This window comes from Gobio gobio (assembly GCF_949357685.1).
Source record: "Gobio gobio genome assembly, chromosome: 18".
NCBI lineage: Eukaryota > Metazoa > Chordata > Actinopteri > Cypriniformes > Gobionidae > Gobio > Gobio gobio.
The window spans coordinates 32,816,144-32,829,036 of NC_137111.1; the positions used below are offsets into that span (position 1 = coordinate 32,816,144).

Genomic DNA, 12,893 nt, shown 5'->3' on the forward strand with positions numbered 1-12,893 from the left:
AGAACTGAAAGCTTGCATTGGTTGTCAAGATTTGATGCACATACCCTATTCATATGTTTGGAGTCTGTAAGATTATTTAATCTTTTTGAAAGAATTCTCTTATGCTCACCAAAGCTGCATTTATTTGATAAAAAAAAATACAGTAAAACAGTAGTATTGTGAAAAATTACTGATATTAAATAACTGTTTTATATTTTAACATATTAAAAATGTAATTAATTCCTGTGGTGCAAAGCTGAATTGTCAACAACCATTAATTCTTCAGTGTCACATGATCATTCAGAAATCATTATAAAATATTTCTTGCTGCTCAAGAAACATTTCTTCTTATTATTAATGTTGAAAAAAATTGTGCTGCTTAATATTTTTGTGAAAACCATAATACATTTTTTTTCTGGATTCTTTGAGCAATAGAAAGTTAAAATAACAATTTAATTGAACTCTTTTGTGGCATTATAAATGTCTTTACTGTCCCTTTTGATCAATTTAATGCATCCTTGTTAAATAAAAGTATTAATTTCTATCAAAGAAAAAAATCTTATTGACTCCAAACTTTTGAAGATTTTCTTGTTTGACAGCCAATTTTTCAATCAAAACCTTTTGGTGGTTTACCTGAAAGAGGGTCACAGAAGGGACAACTGAAGCCTCAGCTCAAATTTACCTTGCACATTCTTTCTGAGTGTTGAAGCCTTAACTAGATCCCTCTCTAGCCTGTTAATGCCAGTGGGGAATGGGGTCAATGTAACAGATGTAACCTCTCTTTTCTGAATGCTGTATGGCCGCTGTCATTCTTCTGTCAAAGAGCGAAGTTAGCAACCAGGTGGGCCTGACCTATAACCGTCCCACTGAAACTCTAACCTGTTAATTTAGCAATTACCTCTATTTTATAATTACCAGCAATTTTTTTTTAAATAGGACTGGTTGAGTTTTACCGCACCTGGCTGCTAGTGTCAGCTCTCGCTCTATTCATGATTACATACCCACTATGCATGCCTGACCCAGAGCTCTTAGCCCTTTCCTGCAGCATGGCCATCTCTTGCAATGTCTCGGCAGAGTACAGACCGATAGGGGAGTTATACTGCTGTTTTTTTTGTCCGGAGGTGGATTTGTCCCTCGGAGCAGCTAAATGTCTTTGAGCAGGGAAAGAAGCATCTCCGCTACTGCTCACCACCGTGCTATGCACCGACTGGTTGGTGTGTTTGCTTGAGTAGCTGGAGTTTGTTTTAGCAGAAGCTAAGAGACTCCCATTCATTTGCACAGGCTGATCCTTAAAGCGGAATGTGCATGTGTGTGGACAGTGTTAAGAAGGAAAGAAGAGAAGGAACAGGTCAGAGGAAAGCTGAGAATGAGAATGATTTAATAACTTATTGAAAGTATTTTATTTTTATTTTTACTTCTTAAACATAATATAACGTTTTTGCACACTAGCGTTCAAAATGCTCAGTCAAAAAGATTTTTGTGTTTGTGGAATAATGTTTCTGAAATAAGTCTCTTATGCTCACCAAGGCTGCATTTAAATATTGTGAAATATTATTACAATTTAAAATAACTGCTTTCAATTTAAATATATTTTAAAAAGTAATTTATTCCTGTGATGGCAAAGCGGAATTTTCAGCAGTCATCTAGTCTTTAACAGTGTTGGGGAAAGTTACTTTGAAAAATAACTAATTGAGTTACTTAGTTACTTTTTAAGAAAAGTAATGCATTACATTACTTTTGCTTTACTTTTTCTCACCTGGGCTGGGCTTGTTTTTTTGTTTTTTATAACAAAGTTCTATTTTTGTGCAAATGTAAAGACCTCTTCATAACAAAAATAATAAGCCTCAGGCTGAGGTAAAAATGTGAATTCACGCATGAACAGTAGAGGGCGCAGCTCTGCTGTCATTCTGGATAATGTAAGAATAGGACGCAGGAGAATTTTTTTTTACCAATAAAATTAAAAAAAATCATCAAAGGTCAGCAGCAAGACATTGGTCAATAAAGGTAGATTAAATGCATAAAAATATTCGTTTTATTTAACATTCAATTATTGGAGGTTTGCATAGGATTCTGATTTTGCATTTGACTGATTTTATTCATTTTGAGGAGTACTGAGTCTTTATTGTGCAAGTGAGATGAATAAATGCTCAGATTTAGTCTAGAACTACAATATCCATCATGTTTACACACACAACGCCTCTGCACTTACTCTCGATTTTTCTCAAAATGGGGACAAGAGAGCTGTCAGTCAAATAAATGTGAAAAAGTAACTCCGATATTTTGTTGTAAATTTGAAAAGTAATGCATTACTTTACTAGTTACTTGAAAAAGTAATCTGATTACGTAACTCAAGTTACTTGTAATGCGTTACCCCCAACAATGGTCTTTAATGTCACATGATCCTTCAGAAATCATTTGAATCTGCTGATTTGGTGCTCAAGAAACATTTCGGATTATTATCAATGTTGAAAACAGTTGTGCTGCTTAATATGTTTGTGGAAACCATGATTAACTGTGAATTGTCTTTACTGTTACTTTTGATCAATTATTGCATACATTTCTGAATAAAAGTATTAATGTCCTAAAAAAACGTAATGTATGTACTAATCAGTATTCTGAAACAGAGGCTTATTAAATAATTGATCATTAATTATGTTAACTTTTCTGTAGTGTGCAAAGTGAAAACCAGCAGGGGGCATCATAAGGCTTTTTACAGGTAGCAGACAATCTGTAAGGATGTCCCATCATAAATGCATCCTGAATTGAGGGGAACCCAAAGTCCAGAATCTATTATGTTAGCATCTTAAAAGAGTCTTTAACCTAATCCTGTAAAAAATCCCCCTTTTAACTGTAGACTTCAGCTGAAGCTTTCTCCAAGGCCTAAATTACACATGAATCTTCATGAAATTGATCAGGATGTGGAATGTGGAATGTATGACCTGTGCTTGATTTAAAACACCTGAATGCGTGGACATACAGTATACTGTGTGCAGATGTATGTAGAATGCATGACTGTGAGTAATCTATGACAAACCTTCTGATGGGCGATCACAGTCCTAGGGGAGTCAATCCTTGGTGTTGTCATGGAAACAGGGGTGGGTCGCTTTGACCTGTGATAAAATAGAGAACATAAACATTTAAAGAAAATGACAGAGGGTGTCTGGATCACATCTGAGACATTTTTTGACAACATTTCAATGTCCAGTAGTCAACTATAAACACAGTTCAAGATACATAATGCACCCGTGTACAAATATGTTCAGTTTTCCTGGTCTCACATCTTTCCTTTGAGATTGAACACTGTCACAAATAACAACATAATTATGAATTCCATCTACAGCAGAAGCGGTTTTTGTTGCAGCTTTCGGGAAAAAATGCTTTTGTCCAAACAGAATTCGTTCCAAATTGAACCTTTACAAAAGAAAAAATTTAAAACATTACAAGCCTTGAACACAAAGGGGGGAAAAACTTCAAACCACACACAGTTTGTAAATATGTGCAAAATGAAAAGCACAAAGACAAATGACGATGTGTTTTCACAAAGTCCTTGAAACATCACAGTAGAGGTTGACAACAAAGTAGATATTGTATTGTGACAACTGTTACAGTGTATCTCTCCCTACATGTCCAATTTATATCAACAATCCTTGCTGAGGGAACTCTGGGATCTATTAAGAGTTTTAAAGTAAAGGAAGGATGGTCCAGTGTAATCCCTGCAGGTATGCACAGAGAGGGGAAATGAAGGTGAACATGTCTTTTTGGGGTTTTGCTCATGATAACATGAACTAAAAGCAAACATGGCTTAAGCACTAAGACACATCAGAATTGCAACCTGCACTGGAGAGATCAAAGATGTTTTTAAACTCAAAAACTTCATGGATCTCACAGACGATTGGTTGCAGACATGGTTCATAAGGGAGATACGCTAACCCAGGTATGGCTCTCCCGGCCTCTGCAAGGGTCATGCATCATCAAACACAACATAGAAAACTTGTGGTGTAAAAGGTGACTTTGGTCTCTGCATTGATCTATTGATATTTGTACAACATGGCCAGAAGATGTTTCTCAAACCACTGTTGATTAGGGGATCAATTTAACCCACAAGGGCCTCTAATGCAAACCAATTACAATTATGACCCAAATATGATTTTTTTATTTGCTCAAATCTAATGTTCTCATGACCTTTTAAATGCGGCCCATACTAGACAATGTCTAAAGAGCCAATAACGCATCAAGCCTGTCGTGCTCATCATAACACCATCAATACATTTCATCATTTGTTATATGAATAAGTCAGTCTCAATCTTTACATTTGCATTAGAACATTAACATTTTAGTTTCTTTTGCTGACGTTCAAAGCAAGTGAAACAACAACACTTCAACATATGTATATATACAGTAACATTCAAAAATTTGGTGTCAATTAGATTTTTTTAATGATTTTTAATGTCATTTTTTTAATGCTCACCAAGATTGTATTTATTTGATCAAAAATACAGTAAAAACTGTAACATTGCACAATTGTATTAATCTAAAGCGAAGTGATGCGTTTGTGTAAGACAAATATCCATATTTAAAACTTTACAAACTGTAATCTCTAACTTCCGCTAACTGTCGTACACGTGTTCACGAGAGACTGGCGTTCCAGCGTATGACGTAGGACGCTCCGGTGAGAATATGCTAGTTTTTGCGAGAACCAAGTTTTGGTTTGCTCTATCCTCTGTGCTTCCGCATTCGTCACCGGAACTTACATTACGCCATCATACGCTGGGACAGTCTCTCGTGAACACGTGTACGACAGTTAGCGGATGTTAGAGATTACAGTTTGTAAAGTTTTAAATATGGATATTTTTCTTATACAAACGCATCACTTTGCTTCAGAAGGCCTTTATTAACCCCCCGGAGCGGTGTGGATTACGTTTATGATGGATACATGCACTTTTATGGACTTCAAAACAGAAACAGCCATTTACTGCCATTATAAAGCTTGGAAGAGCCAGGACATTTTTAATATAACTCTGATTGTGTTTGTCTGAAAGAAGAATGTCATATACACCTAGGATGACTTGAGGGTGAGTAAATCATGAGCAAATTTTCATTTTTGGGTGAACTAACCCTTTAAGTGAATTGTAAGGTAAAAGAAAAGAGTTCCATGAATTCAGATTTAACTGCTCATAGTGCAAAAATGTGGTTCATTTAAGAATAAGAAAGTGATCTAGATCAATTGGAGAGTGAACCAATTGCTCTGTTGTGTCAGTGCTGGGCAGCCTTGAGTTGGAGCACAACGCTGGAAAATAGCTTATCAAGTTAACTGCATGAGGCTGCTGATGGATGGATGGACACTCGCCAGAGGCCATGAAGAAAGCTCCTAAAAGCGCTACTGAATGCATGATGCATTGTCTGTTTTAAAGAGCTTTTGAAATGTGTGGATGCTTGTCTAATAATGTTGGCAACATGTAACATGACGACTCAGCAGCTAGTCTGATCTGCTAAGGCCAGTGAGTTGTCAGAATGCGTCATAAGAATCATTATATCTTCTTTTTGACTAACAGGAAACATGAAGGCAATAAAAGCACATGACCTTTCCCTGGATAAAAACATACACAGCTCATCTGAACTCACACACAATCTCAGTCACATATGTTTGTGATATATTGAAGCTGTCTGTTTACGGTTCATAAAAGTTAATCCCATGATTTACATTTAACAGTCAAGGCCTGCTTTTATTATACTGCAGTGAATGAGTAAACAATTGCACCTTCATCACAGTCACCCATGAGACCCGCTAACATCTGCATTCAATTTAATTATTTAAATGAATAATTTGGCTGTAGCAGCAGAATCACACAAGTGGATAAGAAAAACTAGGCTGTCCCAGTAAACATGGCAGATCATTTGAAAAAACTAAAATGGGAATTATGATGTTATCCCTGAGCAAGACTCATTTGTAATCAGGATGGACAATTCTATCCAACAGGGACTATTCTATTCTATTCTATTATATTATATCCAAAATCACTTATGTTTATGGGTTCAGATGTTTTTTGGCAAGTAATATAATGCACAAATGCATCAGTGAGTAATAAGACATGTTCAAATGTTCTACCATTTAAATGTTTGGTCAGTGAGATTTCAGTAAGAAATCAGTAAGAAATAAATACTTTTATTCAACAAGGATGAATAAATTGGTAAAAAGATTTCTATTTAAAATAAATGCTTTTTTTGTACTTTCCATTTATCAAACAATAAAACAATTTATCAGTTTCTACAACAATATTAAGCAGCACAACTGTTTTCAACATTGATAAAAATAAGAAATATTTTTTGAGCAGCAAGGCAGCATATTACAATGATTTCTGAAGGATTGTGTGACACTGAAGACTGGAGTAATTCAGCTTTGCAATCGCAGGAATAAATTCGATTTTAAAATATATTAAAATAGTAAACAGTTACTTTTTAATTGCAATAATATTTCATAATGTTACTGTGTTTACTGTATTTTTGGTGGTGTACATCAACGCAAATTTGCACACTTACTCACACACACCTCCAAAACACTATCAATGGACTGTACCTTTGCATGGTGAGGGCCAGATTGAAGTTGGCAGACTTGATCTTGTTTTGGGCCTCCAGGTGTGTCATCCCCTCTGTGCTGACCCCGTCAATGGCCACGATGATGTCACCCTGAATCAGGTCACTGGAGGCTGCCTTGCTCCCTGGTGTAATCTGCCAAAAAAAAAACAGCTTTTAAATGAAACACTGACAGGTCAATATCTCTACAAACACAAAAGTTGGACAAGATAATCATTGGTTTTTTATTAGTCTGCCACCACATGGGATTGATAATACAGGTTGGATGTATGAATAAAGGTGAACAAAGGCTCTGCAGCTACTTGCTTGATACCCTCTCAATAAAATCAGTGGAGGATAAAAACACACATATATTCTGAATCCATGACAGCTGGGTGCACAAAGAGGTCTCAAGCACACATTTGGCCTGCTGCATGCTTAGCGCCAGAACAGATAATGTGTTCCTCTTGCTAAAAATAAAACTGTGACCGCAAAATAAAGTTGCTCTTAGTCTACAGAAAATATGTATGAACATAATGTGAATGAAGCAAAGAACATGTCCGGGTTGTATTTCACATGTTTCTGACAAGCTTTGTGAGATGTCTTAATACCTTTATATCTTTCATTGAACATATAGTAATATAGAAATTATATATACAAAATACTGTTCAAAAGTTTGGGGTCAGTAATATTTTTTTAAAGAAATAAATATTCACAAGTTCACACTTACATACAATCAGATAGAGTAAAGGTTATGCGTATTTGGCGTGCTGTCCGAGGGGAGGACTCAAAGGTTGGAATTTGGCCCAAACCCAGATACTCCCCCATTCCAGGCTGGGATAGGAATAGTTAGGAGTAAGGGAGATGGGGTTGTGGAGGGAAGACTGAGGTAAGTCTGCTGTTTACAGTACATACGTATAAAATGTATCATGGTTTCCACAAAAATATTAAGCATCACAACAGTTTTGAACATTAACATAATGTTGCATGAAAATGTCTCACAGTTTAAATAAGGACAATAAAATGCTCATTATTGGACACTTTATTGACGAAAAACTAATTTCTACAATGGAACTGGTAATGAAAAATGGGTCAATTCTGTTCCTCCATGACATGTAAGGGGCCTGTTGAGGACCACCATTTGTGATTGTGTGATACTGATACAGGAAACAGATGTGTGGCACTGTATCATCTCTGTACTATAAAACTAGGCTATCATATATCAAGATTTAGAGTGTTTCTTTTATTCTAAATCTGGCGAAGTTTCAGCTGTGTGTTTTCAGCCAGGAGCATCTCCTTAGCCAACGTCTCACTGTGCATGGCTGTGTAGAGCTGGCCAAGGACTGTCTAATTTACAGAATATTGAGGTGAATGCAAAATTAATAAAGCTGATGTCAAATGTGTGCATGTTTCTTTCTCTAATCTCTTCTGGCTAGATGAGGACACTGTGTTATGTTTTGCTCCCTGAGGGACTATTACTAAAACTCCCATTGAGGAAAAACTGAAGAGGTCTCTCTGTGTGTATTTTTTTATATTTCCATCTGTTTTGATTTAAAAACAAAAAAACGAATGCATGTATATCTGAGCCAATGATTTAGTCTCAAAAGTGCCAAGACTGCAAAGCCTAATTTCAATAGCCTGAGAAGTAGACCAGCCATAAAAGAAAATGGCATCCTGAAATGGCATTAGTAAACATGCAGAATCATTCTGAGAAAGTTAGGTGTGAAAGTTATCTGACTACAGTGTCAGTGTTTTTGTCCATACAATGGAAGTCAATGGAAACCAAAACATAACATTCTTTAAAATATATTGTTTTGTGTTTCAGTTTTGGAATGACATCAGGGTAAGTAAATCTTTGGGTGAACTTTACCTTTGAATGCTACAGTAATAGAGCAATCAAATCAACTCATCCCTGGGTCACCTCTGTATCTTACCGGATTAGTGCCAAGCTCTTTAGAAATTCCATTATGAACCAGTTCTCCAGAAGTCATAATTCAGTATATGGTTTTCAGTGTTCTAGATCAGTGTCAGACATTGATCAGTGGCTGCTATTTGATTCTCATTAATTACTGGGAAGCTTCGAACGCCTGTGGTGCCTAGATTGAGCCTTTGACAAACCAGCAAAGGGTCCAGCAGGAATACCAGACTGACAGACAGACAGAGAGCAGCAGATCATGTGAAAACAACATGATTATGCACTTGTGGCTACAATATATGACGCAATGAAAATACTGTTCCAGTTCTCTAATTTGATTAGTCAAACATACAGGTTACACTTATACACTCTAAAAAAAAAGGTTCTATATGGCACCAAAAATGGTTCTTGGCTCGTAATCATAGGGGAACCTTTTTTAGTGTTATATAGCATATTTTTTGGTGCTTCAGGGGTTCTTCAGCGGTTCTTTACCGGTTCCTTGACTAAGGTGCTATATAGCACCTCTGAAGAACCGCTGAAGCACCAAAATTGGTGCTATATTGCACTAAAAAAGGTTCCCCTATGATTACGAGCCAAGAACCATTTTTGGTGCCATATAGAACCTTTTTTTTGTGTGTGTACTACGGGGCTGTTGAATGCTTGAATCTGATTGGTTGACAAACGTTCTAAGGTGTGCAATTACTTTCAAGGAAACGGCTAAAGTAGTTCCAGGGAGGTTCAAAGATCCTGACAGCCTACAACAGCAAAAGAACCAAAACCCACAGCGACACTGACCAAGTAAATAAATATAGTAAAAACTAATTATTTCCATGCTTTTTTGCCACAAAATTACATTTTATTATGTATATAGCACATACTTAGACTGGGTAAACCCAGCCTGATCTGCCGGCGATTTGATTTCGCCCTGCAACTCAGTCTGGAAACCTGTACATTAATTTCTACTACTTCTGTTACACTTTTGCGGGAATCAATCACAGACTGGCTTATCCACATGGCGCACTATTGGCGAGTTTAACATGATGACGGATAGAGAAGCGATGGGTCGTTGCCTGTTGATCACGACTCTTGTGGTCTGATCGGTTGAAGGACTATCCAATTGCATACAGAGTCATTTAAATTATGCTCGTTTATCACGCCTCTTGTGGTCTGATTGGTTGAAGGACTACCCAATTGCGTACAGAGTCATTTAATTTACGCTCGTTTATCACGCCTCTTGTGCAGTAGAAAATACATAGCAGACTCCCCAGACCAATGTTCAATCTTAAATTGAGCTTGGTCTGGTGATAGCCAGACAAGCATATACTACCTTTTCTTTACTTTCTCCCGATCTCCCTGTGTAACGGCCACATTACCACATCAGGTGTGCATTATTTTTCTGATAATTCAACGGCCCGATTACTCCTAACATATTAACTGGACAAATTTTGTCTGTAATTAAAGTTACTCAATATTTGGTGCGGCAAGTTTGGCAAAGTGACCATGCAAATTTAGCCACGTGAATGAGTGATTTCTCCCACAGAGTGTTAGACAAATACTTTTAACTACTTTTAACTTCATGCAACTTAATTATCAAAAATAAATATACTTTCTTTTTGAAGTTGAATTTAAAATCCACTTGGTGTAGAAATATGTAGGGTGTGGAAATGGGCATGAATGTTTTTGTTTCTTAAGGTGCTGTCACATTTCAAAATTACAAAATTTCAGCAAAATTTCACAGGCAAAAAAAGTTCAATAGTGTAGCCATGTATGTAGCACAGCTCACCTAAAAGTCACTTTCGAACCAAGCAGCTTTCTGTTGGTCATTGCAGTGAATCCATGTGAGCAACTTGAACCCGCTGCAAGATCTGTGTGGTGAAATCTTTTTTTAGCCTTAGGCAAACTTTCGGAACGCACGGATGTCTATTGAAAAACAAAATCACCAAGCAATGGTAAATGTGGCCCCTGCAGAAAAATCCAGCATTGCTGGTCAGCAAGGTATGTTTTGCATTATGGTTACCAGCATGGAAGTGGGAGTGCTGATGGACCAGCTACACCAGCTGAGTTTTGCTTGAAAACAGCATGACTATGCTGGTCCACCATTGCTAGAGGAGCACAGCATTATACCAGCTCTAACCAGCAAAAACCAGTCCGTACCAACATGGAATCCATGCTGGTTTATGCTGGATTTTTCAGCAGGGGCTACAACTTAATTGCTGCTGTTGCTATTCTCATCTGATACTTTTTACAGACTCGGGGGCCATTCGCACAGAAAACGTTTTTCCATTCCACTGTGCTAATTTTCCATTGTTTTTCAATGTAAACACGCTAGAATGATGTCTGCAAATGTTGCACTCGCGTGTTGCATCTTTTGCAGTATCTTGTGCATGACACGCCGTTATAAAACGCAGTGCTAAAGTGAAAAGAAATGCAACTTTAAAAAAAACTTCTCTAGGCCTTTTTTCCGTTCTACTGACCTGCATCTCGCGTTTTTTAACAGCAAAAACGTGTTCTGTGTGAACCGGCCCTCATTCTGGTACATCAAAGACAAGACAAATAATAAAATAGGGATTAACTAATAATCAAGGATATCTAGTTACTAGCGTAAAGCTGATACTTATTTGGCAAACACAAAATCTTTGACTGCAGCCCTTGAGTGTTTGCTTAAGTATTTTGGTTTAGTTTTAATTATATTATGCTTTCAGCTCTCAATAAGAGTCTAGTAGTCTTTGCTGTGTTTATCTTATTTGATCATGTTTATCCAATTCATGTATATTTTTACACAATAATAAAAAAATATGGATTCAACCTGCAGATTCGATCTGGTGTCTCATAAATCAGTGCCATTGTTAGAGGAATACCTTGCAGTGTGTGGCTACTGTGTGTCTTTAAAAATGTATCGGTATGTGACAGCTGTGTGTCCACTACTGTGGTCACTACAGCTAAACATGATCAATGCAATCCGACACCTAGAAGGACTATATCCAGGCACTTTGGACATACTCATGAGCAAATATGACAGATTGTATTTGCCATTCTTGCAGATGTTTGATCATCTTTTTTCTTAAAATAATTAACCATCTCAAGTTCACTGACCATGTTTATGAACTGAATGTAACTGCAGCCCCCAACTGAAGAGCTCTTATACTCTGGCACAAATTCACAAATAACCGAAGTCTGTCTCGTTTGCTTATTGAAGTACAGGCCTGTAAGAATAAGCCACACTAGGTTTAGCAAAAAAAATCTGCTGGTCTGGATATGCCCGTCCAACCTTTAGGAAAATCGAGGTTGGAATGAATATGCTTGCAGTTAGATGGCTGTGATCCAAAATAGATTTAAATGACAGGTTTCTGCCTCCATCCTTGGTGAATGTTCTGTACATTTATAACTACCCAGATTGGGTAGCAATTGCAGTCTTTTTCCTGCTTGACAGCTGCTCTAATTGTGTCTGTGTAAATGGGTGCTAGCCACTAGAGTTCTGCGGTTGTTTTAAGAGTCGTCTTCCTCTATAAATGTCAAGTCTAATTGCCTCATCTAGCAAGGGGAGTGTCCTGTCACCTTCAGAAAGGTCACTGTGATAGTAGTGTTCATGTGCTGGGGGTGACATCCCCATAAACTGACTTCTGACCTGTGTTGCAAATTAAATGGAAAAAATAGGTTTGGAACTACATGAAGGTGAGTAATACCCCTTTTCCACCAAGGCATAGCTGGTGCTAGTTCGGAGCCAGAGCCTAGTTTCAAATCGGTTCTTTGTCTTTCCACACCCAAAGCACCAGCTCTGAACCAGGAAAAGTGGTTCTTAAGTAGCACCAAAACATTGCTGGTCTAGAAGTAATAACCGCTTGCATCAGGGGCTGGGGGCGGGGTTACCGTGACCAACAAGACCAACAAAAACTTGAGATCCGCCATTTTTGAAATAGCAGCTAATGGAGCTAATAGCGGCTGATCGTTTGTAATCTCCATCTATGCAAATTACGGCAAGCTGCACGAATGCGTTGGATTCGCTGTGTTTGGATGCCGATGTAGGATCGTAAAGCCATGTGCATCAATAGTAACGCAACGTTCGCCATTGTTGATGGAAGGCTTGTTTGAGATGCATTGGTGCCCTGACCGATCGGCGTATGACAACGAGTCCAACGAGAGCATATGACTCCTTATGCTTTTGATTCGCTCATGCGGTGTTTTGATATCATACGCAGCGCCGATGCATCTCGAACAAGCCTGGTGTGTTTGTGTTTCCCGCTGCCGCTAGCGTTGCTGAGAAAGATGAGACGTATACAGTGACGTAAGACCTGGCTCTGTGGTGGCTCTCTAGCCTGTGGAAAGGCAAACCGGTTCTTAGAAGGCACGTCAGTCGAACCAACTAAGAACTGGCACTAGCACTAGCTCTGAACTAGCACCTGGTTCATTCTGGTAGAAAAGGGGTATAAAT

General features: G+C 37.7%; 1 protein-coding gene across 14 annotated transcripts in view; it reads right to left on the bottom strand.

Annotated features, from left to right (window-relative positions):
* Positions 1 to 12,893, bottom strand: part of ldb3a (LIM domain binding 3a) — a 55,160-nt gene that overhangs the window by 25,403 nt on the left and 16,864 nt on the right. For 9 of the 14 annotated variants that reach the window (XM_079842801.1, XM_079842798.1, XM_079842806.1 and 6 more), the window contains exons 3-5: positions 6,554 to 6,705; positions 3,014 to 3,089; positions 981 to 1,267 (exon numbers count right to left, since the gene is read on the bottom strand). In XM_079842801.1, coding sequence (XP_079698927.1) covers positions 981 to 1,267; positions 3,014 to 3,089; positions 6,554 to 6,705 — 515 coding nt within the window. The remainder of the gene's footprint in view (positions 1 to 980; positions 1,268 to 3,013; positions 3,090 to 6,553; positions 6,706 to 12,893) is intronic. The other 5 variants (XM_079842808.1, XM_079842809.1, XM_079842807.1 and 2 more) reach the window with 1 other exon arrangement.